Source organism: Pleurodeles waltl, chromosome 2_1 (assembly GCF_031143425.1).
Source record: "Pleurodeles waltl isolate 20211129_DDA chromosome 2_1, aPleWal1.hap1.20221129, whole genome shotgun sequence".
Taxonomy (NCBI): domain Eukaryota; kingdom Metazoa; phylum Chordata; class Amphibia; order Caudata; family Salamandridae; genus Pleurodeles; species Pleurodeles waltl.
Window position 1 is genome coordinate 37,643,013 of NC_090438.1, and position 12,939 is coordinate 37,655,951.

General features: G+C 47.5%; 1 protein-coding gene across 1 annotated transcript in view; it reads left to right on the forward strand.

Annotated features, from left to right (window-relative positions):
• The window catches only part of NLGN3 (neuroligin 3), a 474,172-nt gene extending 461,533 nt beyond the window's left edge, over positions 1-12,639 (forward strand). Inside the window, exon 7 of the mRNA XM_069209374.1 lies at positions 378-12,639. Coding sequence (XP_069065475.1) covers positions 378-1,203 — 826 coding nt within the window. The 3' untranslated portion in view covers positions 1,204-12,639. The remainder of the gene's footprint in view (positions 1-377) is intronic.
• Positions 12,640-12,939: the final 300 nt, after the last annotated feature.

A 12,939-nucleotide genomic window follows, 5' to 3' on the forward strand; every position in this document is an offset into this window, starting at 1 on the left:
TAGATGACTTCCTATTGCAATAATTGAATGTAGGTTTTTCTTGCTGGATGTCCTGAAAGTCCGGTATAGATCATGTTCTTATGGATATATGAGGGACACTCTCACAAATATAGTTCATTTTCTTCTGAGGTGCTAATCTGGATCTTGTTGTTTATCATACTTTTGTACGTCATATGTCCAAGTTTAGAGAGTTTACTAGGTAGCACTCTACGAATGTCCTCAGTCAAGGGTGTTTGCATTTTCTTATGGTGTACACAATGGGAGGTTGCAGCAGGATTGGGATGGGTTCACCAACACCTTGTGTTTCTTTGTACTGCTTTGAAGAATTAATTGGACAAATGTGTAATAACCAATTCTTTGTCCTCTTCTTATTTCAGGGATCCCAATAAGCCAGTTCCCCAGGACACCAAGTTCATCCACACAAAAGCCAACCGCTTCGAGGAGGTGGCCTGGTCTAAGTACAACCCCCGCGATCAGCTGTACCTGCACATTGGCCTGAAGCCTAGAGTGCGTGACCACTACCGAGCCACCAAGGTGGCCTTCTGGAAGCACCTAGTCCCCCACCTCTACAACCTGCACGACATGTTCCAGTATACCTCAACTACCACCAAAGTGCCACCGCCAGACACCACGCAAAACTCCCACATAACACGCCGGCCCAATGGAAAGATCTGGACCACCAAACGTCCTCCTAGCTCACCAACATACAATGACAACTCTGGTTCAGACCAGGATCCCGGAGGCACACTGGGGTTTGAGAACCCGCGAGACTACTCCACAGAGCTGAGCGTCACCATCGCTGTGGGCGCCTCACTGCTCTTCCTGAATGTCCTAGCATTTGCCGCCCTCTACTACCGCAAGGATAAGCGCCGCCAGGATACTCACCGGCAGCCCAGCCCCCAACGCAATGCTGTTAATGACATCAGCCACACACCAGAGGAGATCGCCTCACTGCAGATGAACCAGGCACACCATGAGTGCGAGGCGGTGCAGGCGCATGATGCCCTGCGGTTAACCTCGCTTCCGGATTACACCCTCACTCTGCGTCGCTCCCCAGATGACATTCCTCTAATGACACCAAACACCATCACCATGATTCCCAACTCCCTGGTGGGCCTGCAGACTCTCCACCCTTACAACACATTTGCCGCCGGGTTCAACAGCACCGGGCTGCCACACTCACACTCCACCACCAGAGTATAGTGTTAATCCTCCCTTCCTCTCCACCCAATGGACACACCCACGAGCACACCCATCTGCAGAGAGGGAGGAGACCTTTTCTTTTGCTAATACCTTCCTTGATTGGCATCTGCGGACACCCCCTAAACAGGAGAGTACTGATTTGGAAATGCATTTTCAGTGCAATGGAACAATCTCTCCTGTGGTGGTGCAGATTTTACATGAGCAGAGAGGGACAAAAGGGGACCTAACAAGCTCTCTCTACTACTGCTGATGCCGTGTAAGAGGAAAGGTGAAAGTAGTAGGGCCACTCCAAGAGTGCACTCATCATTTGACTGGGAGAGTGGATAATATACCATGGCCCCGAGGAAAAACAGTGATTGCTGAAGAGTTGAAACTCTCCAATGACTAGTGTGGAGATAATCTGTCGGGGAATGGCTGTAACATCATCTATTAAATACATGGCTGTGAGGAGTTGGAGAATGTCTGTAATATCATCCATCGAGGACAAAGTTATAATAGTTTGGAGAGTGCTATAACATTCTCTATCGACAAGGAAGGGTAAAAGGCACTAGAAGGTTGCAATGACATTCTGGATGAGCAGAGTTATATTGAATTGGAAAAGGGATATAGCGTCATCCATTGAAGACCATGGATACAATAAGTTGGAATGTGGCTATAACATCCATCGAAGTCCATGGATGTATTATCAGCTTGGGGATGGTTATAACTTCATCCATCAAAGAGAATGGATACAAATGAATTGGAGAATGGATATAACATTGATTATGTCTGAGTAAGGATGCAACAAACGAAGGAATAGTTTAATGTCGACAATTAAAGTGAACGGATATGAGTTTGACCGCAGAAGAATGAATAACAGATGCGGGGCTTTGCCAAACATCATCCAACTAACTATGGATACAAGAAGTGGGAGAATGACTGTGCCATTGATCAGAGAGTAAGGAAATGTATAAACACCGCTTTCATCTACGTAAGGATACAAGAAGTAGGAGAATGGCTGTGCTGCTGATCAGTCAGTAGGTAAATGTCCAAACACCACTTTCATCTATGTAAGGATACAAGAAGGGGGAGAAAGGCTTTGCTACTGTTTATTGAGTAGCGCATGGGAAATGTCTAAACACTGCTTTCATCTACTTGAGGAAAAAAGGAGTGGGAGAATGGTTATGCTATTGATCCATGAGTAATGAAATGTCTAAACACCTCTTTCATCTACTTAAGGATACAAGAAGTGGGAGAACGGCTGTGCTACTGATCAGGGTGCATGGAAATATCTAAACACTGCTTTCATCTACTTAAGGATACAAGAAGTGGGAGAATGGTTGTACTACTGATCAGTGAGTAGCACATGGGAAATGTCTAAATGCAGCTTTCATCTACATGAGGATACAAGAAGTGGGAGATTGGCTGTGCTACTGATCAGTGAGTAGGGAAATGTTTAAACAAGGCTTTCATCTACATAGGGATACAAGAAGAGGTAGAATGGATGTAATGGCAAATTTCCTACAGATGGATGTAGCTAAAGGATATAATGAGTAGATGTAACAAGCGTGTACAAGAAGCAGACCACAGCATCTTCGAACAAGTGCATTCAAGACATCACAGGGTGACGGAAGCATCATCAACCTAACTCCAGGGATACAAGGAATAGTGGAATGGCTTATGATACAATCTGTTGTAGAGCGTGGATACAGTGGTTGGAAGAATTATTACAGCCTCAACAATCAAAGCAATTGGATACGACCAGCTGCTCGATGATTGTCACATCATCCTCCATGGAGTAAGGATCGTATATTTGAGGGATTGGATTTATCATTGTGTATCTCCGCCATGGTCAGAGAGAGTTGGTGAATTGCAATAACATCATCCATGAAAGGATTTGGTTTTAAGTGCATAAATGGATACAATGTCAGCAAATTGGATACAAATTGTGCAGGGGTGGGTACACTGTATGGAAAATTGTACTCACCAGGAAATACGGCCTACAAACAGGCGAGCCATCACCGTGAGGCAAAGTGGATTCCACAGGAGAATGGATTCAACTGCTTTGAGAAGACACTTGCAATGTGTATGGACAGGTGACCTCAGCTCTGCCCTCAGCTTGTGCTAACGTGAGATGGAGAGTGGATGTAAGTCCACCTGCTTGTCCTCGAAGTCAATTGATTGATTGGCAGCCACAGAGATCATGCCTTCAGTGTGCCTACCATAGAGAATGGATCCAAAGGTGCCATAGATCATCGCTGGGAGTGATGGTTCTCAATCCCACCTCACCGGTATCTCTTTTGGGTACCTCACAATCCTTCATTTATCTCAAAGTGTCAGAAGCAGGGAGATGAACACCAGTCTTCTTCTCTGTACCCCAATACCAACACTCCGTTCCCTGCTAAAGAACGTGAATTGGGGAACGATTCTTAGAATTCTTTGTTGTACTTTTTTTTTGTTTTTTTTTATAAAGTGTTTTTTATTTTTTTTCTCATTTTGGTTAGGTCCAGACTGGATTTTAAAATTGGGAGGTCAGGATGGATAGGGGCCGGACTTTCGTTTTATGCCTTACAAAACTCCTCCGTCTTTAGACTGGTCCACAGAGAGGCGTGCACTGCAGACGAACAGCATCCAGACTAGGGGCTGCAGATGAAGAAATAATAAATGTCTAAATAATAACGCCCATGCAAGGAGGGGATGGGTGCTGAAAGACAGTAGGATGGGGTGTGACTTTCCCATGTGGGTCATACGCCCTCCCCTCCTTTGAAGGGCTCATAACAGCCCAAAGTGGACAATATATTTGAGTTTTGCTAGTTGTCCATCTTTACAGGGTGGAGAGGTGGGAGGGCGGGAGGCGGGGAGGGATCGGTGGGGCTAACAGGTAGGGTTTTACTTTTCTTTCAGTTTTTTCTTTCTGTAGCTTTTAGACTTTCATCACTCAACATGGACATTGAGGAAAATACTTTGTGTTTGTAGAGGCTTTGTATAAAAATTCAACAAAATAACCATGAATGTCATAGTGAGGGCCCCCCACCCGCAATCTGGGTACAGTCACGGCAACACCACAGATGAGAGACCTGCACCCTGAGTACGGTCACCGCCATGTCAGGCAGTAGATACCTGCACCCTGAGTACAGTCACCGCCACGTCGGCCAGTAGATACCTGCACCCTGAGTACGGTCACCGCTGCGTCATGCAGTCGACAGTAGATTCATGCACCCTGAGTATGGTCACCGCCACGTCAGGCAGTGGAGAGCTGCACCCTGAATACAGTCACCACCACGCCAGGCAGTAGAGAACTGCACTCCGGGTACAGTCACTGACACATCAGGCAGTGTAGACCTGCACCCTGGATACAGTCATTGCCACGTCAGGCAGTAGATACCTACACCCTGAGTACAGTCACCGCCACGTCAGGCAGTAGATACCTGCACCCTGAGTACGGCCACCCCCACTTCAGGCAGTAGATACCTGCACCCTGAGTACGGTCACCGCCACGTTAGGCGGTAGATACCTGCACCCTGAGTATGGTCACCGCCACGTCAGGCAGTAGATGCCTGCACCCTGAGTACGGTCACCGACACGTTAGGCAGTAGATACCTGCACCCTGAGAACGGTCACCGCTACGTCAGGCAGTAGATGCCTGCACCCTGACTATGGGCAAAGCCACGTCAGGCAGTAGATACCTGCACCCTGAGTACAGTCACTGCCACGTCAGGCAATAGATGCCTGCACCCTCAGTACGGTCACCGCCACATCAGACAGTAGATACCTGCAACCTGAGTACGGTCACCGCCACATCAGGCAGTGTAGACCTACACCTTGAGTACAGACACCATCACGTCAAGCAGTGGCGACCTGCACCCTGAGTACAGTCGCCACCATGTCAGGCAGTGGAGATCTGCACCCTGGGTGCAGTCGCCGCTATGTCGGGCAGTGGAGGCCCGCCCCCTGAGTACACTCACCGTCATGCAGAAGAAACCTGACCTGCATCCTGGGTAGAGACAAAACTAAGCAGAAGAGAACTTACTAGCCCCATGGGTGCTGTCCTATACCACCAGGCAAGGGAGACCTCACCTGCACCTCCAGTACAGACAGAGAAACAGTCAAAACATATATAAACCCCAAGGGATATAATGGGATTTATATTTCGGCGGACGGATATACGTCACCTTTAAGACCGAGTAACTCGTCCACCTAGATCTAAATCAGGCTCACAGTCTAACATACTCATTCCCAGAGGCTCCTACCCGTTCCCGGCACCACACGCTGTATCCATCAACTCTTTACTCAACGTCTTACACATGGGCCCGCGGTCAGGCATTAACCATTAACAATACACTTCACCCTAGAAAGTTTTGGGGACAAATTTGTGCAGCCTCTCCATGATTCTCCTGGAGTCCCAGAGATGAATGCTTGTATAAGGAGCCCAGTTCTGAGGACTTTTCTAAACTTAAAGAACTTGGACTGTGCTCTAACAGAGAAACACATGGAGTCCCACCAGGTGGCTTCTTGCTCCTAAGAGGGTCTCCTGCACCCTTTGGAGACCTTGTTTTTTTCTGTTGAACGGTCAAGTTTGGTCGATGGTCTAAGATGGGGCGTGGGAGCATATTTCACAAACTGTTCAAGAGAAAAGGGTTGGACTGCTACCATAAAACACTTTCTGGAGCAAGCAGGGCAATTTGAACAGATGCCTCTTGTTAATCGTTCGCCAGTGAGGTTCTCACGACATGCAGTGAGGTCATCAGACTTTTAAGCTGAAAGGAATCCTAACCATTCTGCATTCTCTGAGCCAGGCCAGACTCTTTTAATCCCAGGAAAATTGAGTTGCCTCTTTCACCCTGGATTGAATATCTGCATTGGTGGCAATAGCCCTATGAGAAAAAGATAAGCAAGGAAAGATTCTCTGTGGATCCTTCATTCAGTAAATAACATGATTTCCTTTTTCCTCATTGTTGCCATTTGGGCTTCTACAAGCAACTGAGAGCCCAAGATAGTGGCCAGAATGCAGATTGCTTGGACTTGTTCAGGGCAGCTGCCCCGAGATGAGGGCCACCGAGGATTGTCCCATTTAGACAGTTTGGTGTGGACAGGTTAGATTTATTTTTTTGAAAAGTTAAACTTCAAAAACTTCTTGCCAATCCACCTCTCAGTAGCTTAAACTATGAATTATAGGTCAGAGGCATAGTCATTAGAAAATATCTGTTGCCTCTTCTCAGTAGAGGTATATTTTGACCTGAAGCTTCTGCAACGAGTGGACCACAGGGAATAAGTAAAGGTTGACAGCATAACTGCTCCCCGAGCGCCTTGAACCAAGGATTTTGAAGTAAGATATGATGAGGATTGGTTATGATGGTGGGATGAGGAGGAACCCATGGCACAAGGCAGAAAGAGCTTCCCAAGTCCTTTCTTAGATTATCTCGTGCTTGCGTGATGTACATTTCACAGCCCACATGGCTTAGTCCTCAAGAGTACTATGATCACCAGTAGGTGAAACTGCATCTTACCTAAACCTACCGTTGACACGTTTCACTCTTACATGGAGCTTCTTCAGGGCTGATGCGGTCATATATACGGATTGGTTGTTGACAAGAAGGTGATATTGCCACTGAAGAAAAGTCATCTGTAAGAGGTAGGGAGCTCACCCAATGTCTGCGGTTAAAGAAAGCAGCGACAGACCAACCATTTCCACTGTCACCCAGTGCATGATGGGGCAAGAGGTCCTTGACGAACCAGTTTGATATCGCAATTAACATTTGCATAATGACTCATCTGCCAGAAAGGAGAAGGCTTCATTGCCCCATGAGCACCATGATAAAATGGTGCCACCGCAGAGTGGTAACTCCTCTTACTCAACCTTGTGACCACGCTCCTAGCTGGCTGACAACTGTGCCATCTGAATACCAACCCTTCCCCTGGAGGACTACCACCTCTCCGGTATTAGCTGGTATCTCTAATATCAAGATACATATCTTGATCCCAATTTACTCCCAGAGTATTAATGAAAGTGTTCTCAGTTATTGATAACTCTGTTGTCTGGATATACAAATTTCTCAACATAGCCCACTAATGGTGCCAAGGTTATCGCAGGTACATAATGTTGCCATAATGAAACACCCACTGTGCCCCTGTAATCTAATTATTGTTCCAAACGGGTGCTCCGCCCTCCTCTCATGAGCAGGTAATGGTGCTATTGGGGTATGCTACACTCCTCACACAAAGTAGGATTTTATTAGCTGTGGCCACAGTGTTAAACCCACACCTCTGGCCGATACTGCTGCCATATGTAGAAACCACACCAGCACCCGGTAACTTCATCGCAGTCTCATGTTAACAATGCCGCCATCTTGAGATACCCATAGCACACTGCCTTAGATGTAGAGTAACGATTGCCATAAGATTACTCTTCTCTGCTGTGTCCATATATCCCTGCACATCCGCCGTGTCCGTGGGATGAGCTCACCCACAAAACATATAATGTGTTGATTAATGTGCCAGTAGGGGGCAGAATCGGCTATTGGTCACTGCCAAAGTAACCTTGCAATCTTTCCATGATCCAGACTGCTACTGATGTGCCAAAATATTATACCATACCGTGCTTTCCATTGCACTCACAGAGTATACAACTGTTCTCCTGGAACCTCTTACTTTTGTGCCAAAACAGTGTACATCCTCTCTGTGCCATCATAGTGCTTCTGGTCTCTGTGCCATAACAATATCTCTGCCTCCAGAAGACATCCATGCCCTCAGAGGGTACCCGCCTCAATAATCCATCTGTGTTCTCCAAGTGTGCCTGCCGCCAAAGTCCATCCATGCCACCAGAGGGTACCCGCCTCTATAATCCATATGTGCTCCCCAAGTGTGCCTGCTGCCAAAGTCCATCCATGCCACCAGTGGGTACCCGCCTCTATAGTCCATCTTTTTTCTCCAAGTGTGCCTGCTGCCAAAGTCCATCCATGCCACCAGAGGGTACCTGCCTCTATAATCCATCTGTGCTCCCCTAGTGTGCCTGCCGCCAAAGTCCATCCATGCCACCAGAGGGTACCAACTTCTATAATTCATCTCTGCTTCCCAAGTGTGCTTGCTGCCAAAGTCCATCCATGTCACCAGAGGGTACCCGCCTCAATAATCCATCTGTGTTCTCCAAGTGTGCCTGCCGCCAAAGTCCATCCATGCCACCAGAGGGTACCCACCTCTATAATCCATCAGTGCTCCCCAAGTGTGCCTGCCGCCAACGTCCTTCCATGCCATCAGGATTCACCCTTCTCTATGATCCTTCTGTGCCAGAAAGTACCCACTTCTTTAATCAGCCTTTGCCATCCAAGTGAACCTGTCACCAAATATCCATCACGCCATCAAGGTGTACCTGCCTGTGTAATCCAGCTGTGCCACTATGATGCATCCGTACTTTATGCCATGCCGCCATAAAGCATCCATACCAACACTGTGTGCCTGTCCATACAAGCTATTTATACCATCACTGTATGTGTCTCTGAATACCATCTGTGCCATCACAGGTTGACTGTTGTCTATGCCATCAATGTGTATCCGCTTCTCTAAGCTACTGATGACATCAGAGTTCATCTCCCCCTGACGCCATCTGTTCCGTAGGCGTATATGGCTCCATGAGTCATTTGAACCACCATTATGTATCTGCTCTAACCCCTCTATGTGCCATCAGAGTATGTTTGCCTCCCAACCCATCTGTGCCAAAGAGTGCAACTGCCTCTTTGATCCATATGTGTCATCAAGGTGCACCCACCCCAAGAATCTCCCTGTGACGTCACAGTGTGTCTTTTCAAATAAGCCACGTGCACCACGAGTGCAGTTGTTTTCATATGCAGTCTGTGCCACCAGTATGTCTCCAGATACCATCTGTGCCATCATTCTATAGCTGATCTCTGTGTCATAAGACTGTAACTGCCCAAACGCCTACTTTCATCGGGCGTATCTTTTCCCCTATAAAACACCTGTGCGCCTAGTACCGTCTGTGCCATAAGAGTGTATCCACAGCTTCAAGCCATCTCTGCTATCTGTGTATCAGTTTCGAATAGCCACCTGTGCCAAGGTGCTTCCGTGCCCACCTGCTCCATCACACTGTATGTGCTCCCACAAGCCTACAGAGTGTACCTGCTCCTATCCCCATCTGTGGCACTGGAGTGTGTCTGTGCACTTCAGCCACCTCTTCCAATACAGTGTAATTGTCCCCCTTTTCTTCTATGTGCCCTCAGTGTGAACCCCCTTCTATGAACCACCTCTTCCCATCAGAGTGCTTCCCTCTACTGGATACCCAAGCCGTAATCTTATCTGTCTTCATAATCTGTGTGTGCCATCAGCGTGTGCTTACCTCCAGAAACGTCATAGCCCCCTCTGCAAGTCACCCCAGTGCCATCAGAGTGTGCTTACCTCCAGAAACGTCATAACCCCCTCTGCAAGTCACCCCAGTGCCATCAGAGTGTGCTTACCTCCAGAAACGTCATAACCCCCTCTGCAAGTCATCCCAGTGCCATCAGAGTGTGCTTACCTCCAGAAACGTCATAACCCCCTCTGCAAGTCATCCCAGTGCCATCAGAGCGTGCTTACCTCCAGAAACGTCATAGCCCCCTCTGCAAGTCACCCCAGTGCCATCAGAGTGTGCTTACCTCCAGAAACGTCATAGCCCCCTCTGCAAGTCACTCCAGTGCCATCAGAGCGTGCTTACCTCCAGATATGTCATAACCCCCTCTGCAAGTCACTCCAGTGCCATCAGAGCGTGCTTACCTCCAGATACGTCATAACCCCCTCTGCAAGTCACTCCAGTGCCATCAGAGCGTGCTTACCTCCAGAAACGTCATAACCCCCTCTGCAAGTCACTCCAGTGCCATCAGAGCGTGCTTACCTCCAGATACATCATAACCCCCTCTGCAAGTCACTCCAGTGCCATCAGAGCGTGCTTACCTCCAGATACATCATAACCCCCTCTGCAAGTCACTCCAGTGCCATCAGAGTGTGCTTACCTCCAGAAATGTCAGAGCCCCCTCTGCAAGTCACCCCAGTGCCATCAGAGTGTGCTTACCTCCAGAAACTTCATAACCCCCTCTGCAAGTCATCCCAGTGCCATCAGAGTGTGCTTACCTCCAGAAAAGTCACAACCGCCTCTGCAAGTCACCCCAGTGCCATCAGAGCGTGTTTGTCTCCAGAGAACACATGAGCTGTCACTCAATATGTCCTGTTAATCTGTTTGTGCCATCAGAGACTCCTTAATCTGTCATTCTATCTGCCCCTCCAGGATACGTGTGCCCTGGGAGTGTATCAGCCTTCTTAATCTGTACCACCAGAGTGTATCTGCCCACACGCTTCTTTGTCACTAGTTTATCTTCCCATAAAGTACATGTGCCATCAGAGTGAATACACACCTCGAAACCTTATGTGTGTGATCGTCGCATATCTGCTCTCACATGCTTTCTCTGCCATCTGGTCATATCTATGTACATTGCCTGCACCACGAGAGTGTATCTGCTCCAAATGCTTTCTTTGTCATCATTGTATCTTCTCTCATAAAATACATGTGCCATCAGAGTGAATGTATAATTCTAAACCTTATGTGTACATTTGGAGCATATCTGCTCTAATGCTTTCTGTGCCATCTGGTCATATCGACATACATTGTTTGCCTGCACCATGAGAGTGCATCTGCCCCAAATGGTTTCTTTGTTATCGTTGTATCTTCCCTCATAAAATACATGTGCCATCAGAGTGAATATCTATCTTCAAACCTTATGAGTGTAAGTGGAGCATATCTGCCCCACATGCCATCTAATCATATCTGCATACATTGTTTGTGTCTACCATGAGAGTGTATCTACCCCGCGTTCTTACTTTGCCATCACATCTCTACATGTGCCATCAGGGTAAACATATAGCTCTAAACTTCATGTATGGAATTGGAGCGTATCTGGAGTCACTTGTTTTCTGTGCCGTCCGATCATCCTTATGTAGACTGTTTGAGAATGTGTCTGCCCCACATGGTTTATTGCCATCAGTGTATCTTTCCCCATAAACTACATGTGCCATCAGAGTGAATGTATAATTGTAAACCTTATGCGTATATTTGGAGCATATCTGCTCTCATGCTTTCTGTGCCCTCTGGTCATATCGATATACATTGTTTGCCTGCACCATGAGAGTGTATCTGCCCAACATGCTTAGTTTGCTGTCACTGTATCTTTCCCCATAAACTATTTGTGCCATCAGAGTGAATATATACCTCTAAATCTTGTGTGTAATCTGAGCTTATCTGCTCTCATGCTTTCTGTGCCATCTGGTCATCTCTACCTACGTTGTTTACATGTGCTGTCAGGGTGTATCTTTCCCTATACTGTTCACATGCCATCAGATAGTATATACCCCCTGACATTGTGGTGCCACCCGAGTATCTGCCAACAGAGTTTCACTGTGTGCCAGAGTGTACATGTCCGAAACCTCTGTCTGTAACTTCAGAGCGTGTGCAGTTTATATAATAACTTTGCCATCAGGATATAACACCTTCACCACTGTAGATCAGCCCAGCAGGAACCTATAATCTTGAGGGAACTGGCCCCGCAGACTGCCTGACCTTACTGTCACCACATGTCTGCACCCCACCATGACCTGCCTGTGCCATCAAAATCTATCAAACTCATAAGTTACCAGTGCCATCAGGGTACATGTTCCTCGTTATCCTGCTTGTGCCATTATTATATATCAGAATCATAAACTATCTGTGCCATCAGAGTATTACAGACGCATAACAAAATTGTGCCATCCGTGTATTTTAAGAACCCTGTAAAGTAACAGCCATTAGTGTATATCAGTCAAGTAAGATATCTGTGCCATCAGAGTCCGTATGCCTTTTACGATGGCAGTGCCACCAGGGTATGGCAGCCTTGCTTTTTACACATCAGCACCTTTACAAAATACACATCTGCCCCTCCCCCCTAGTTAGAGTCCCTCCTCATTATAAGGTGCAGCCTCCCTCCTTCCCGCCTGACGGACCCCTGACCGTGGCACCGTGCCCAAGAGGCTGCAGGTGCGCGGACCTGGGCGGGGCCTTGTCCGCCCAGCCCCGCTGCCCGCCTTTTCCCAGCACTCCCCCAGCCGCTGGGAGCTGAGAGCGGGGACCAGCCTGGAGGGCTGTAGGCTTGACGCCCCAACACCAGCACCGCCAGCAGCACGCTCCCTGCAGCCTGGGGGCGGGGGAAGGGCCGCGCCCATCAACTGCTGCGAACTTGAAACTTGGGCGGGAGAGGGCATTGTTGGGGTGGGGTTTTGTGATAAATTTTAAAGAAAAAAGGAGCCAGGGAACAGCCATTTGGATGTGAACCTTGGAAACAGCCCCAAGGGGAGTGGCTTAACGGTATTTATAGAGTGTATTTATACCATACACCACAGGCGAGTAGAGTAACGTATTCCAAATAAAACAAAAAATGATATTTTTAATACTGTGCCCTGCTGTGTTGCTTCTGGTATTTTGTATCTTGGTGATTTTGAGATGTGTGGTTCGTTGCATTTTTACTCAGTGCCATGGCGGAGATTTTGGGTGAAATGTAATCTTGGGTTTTCCAAGGGCCTGGACGGGAAGGTAACTACAAAACATGAGTCACATTAACAGAAGAGGACTTGTCAACCTGGTAAGAGGTAAGTTGGGGAAACGTTGTGTGACACATCCAAAGTTATGAAACTCCACCTTGGCGAAAAGCAGAGGTGAGCTGTGGGCTAACTGATGAAAGCAGGAGTATT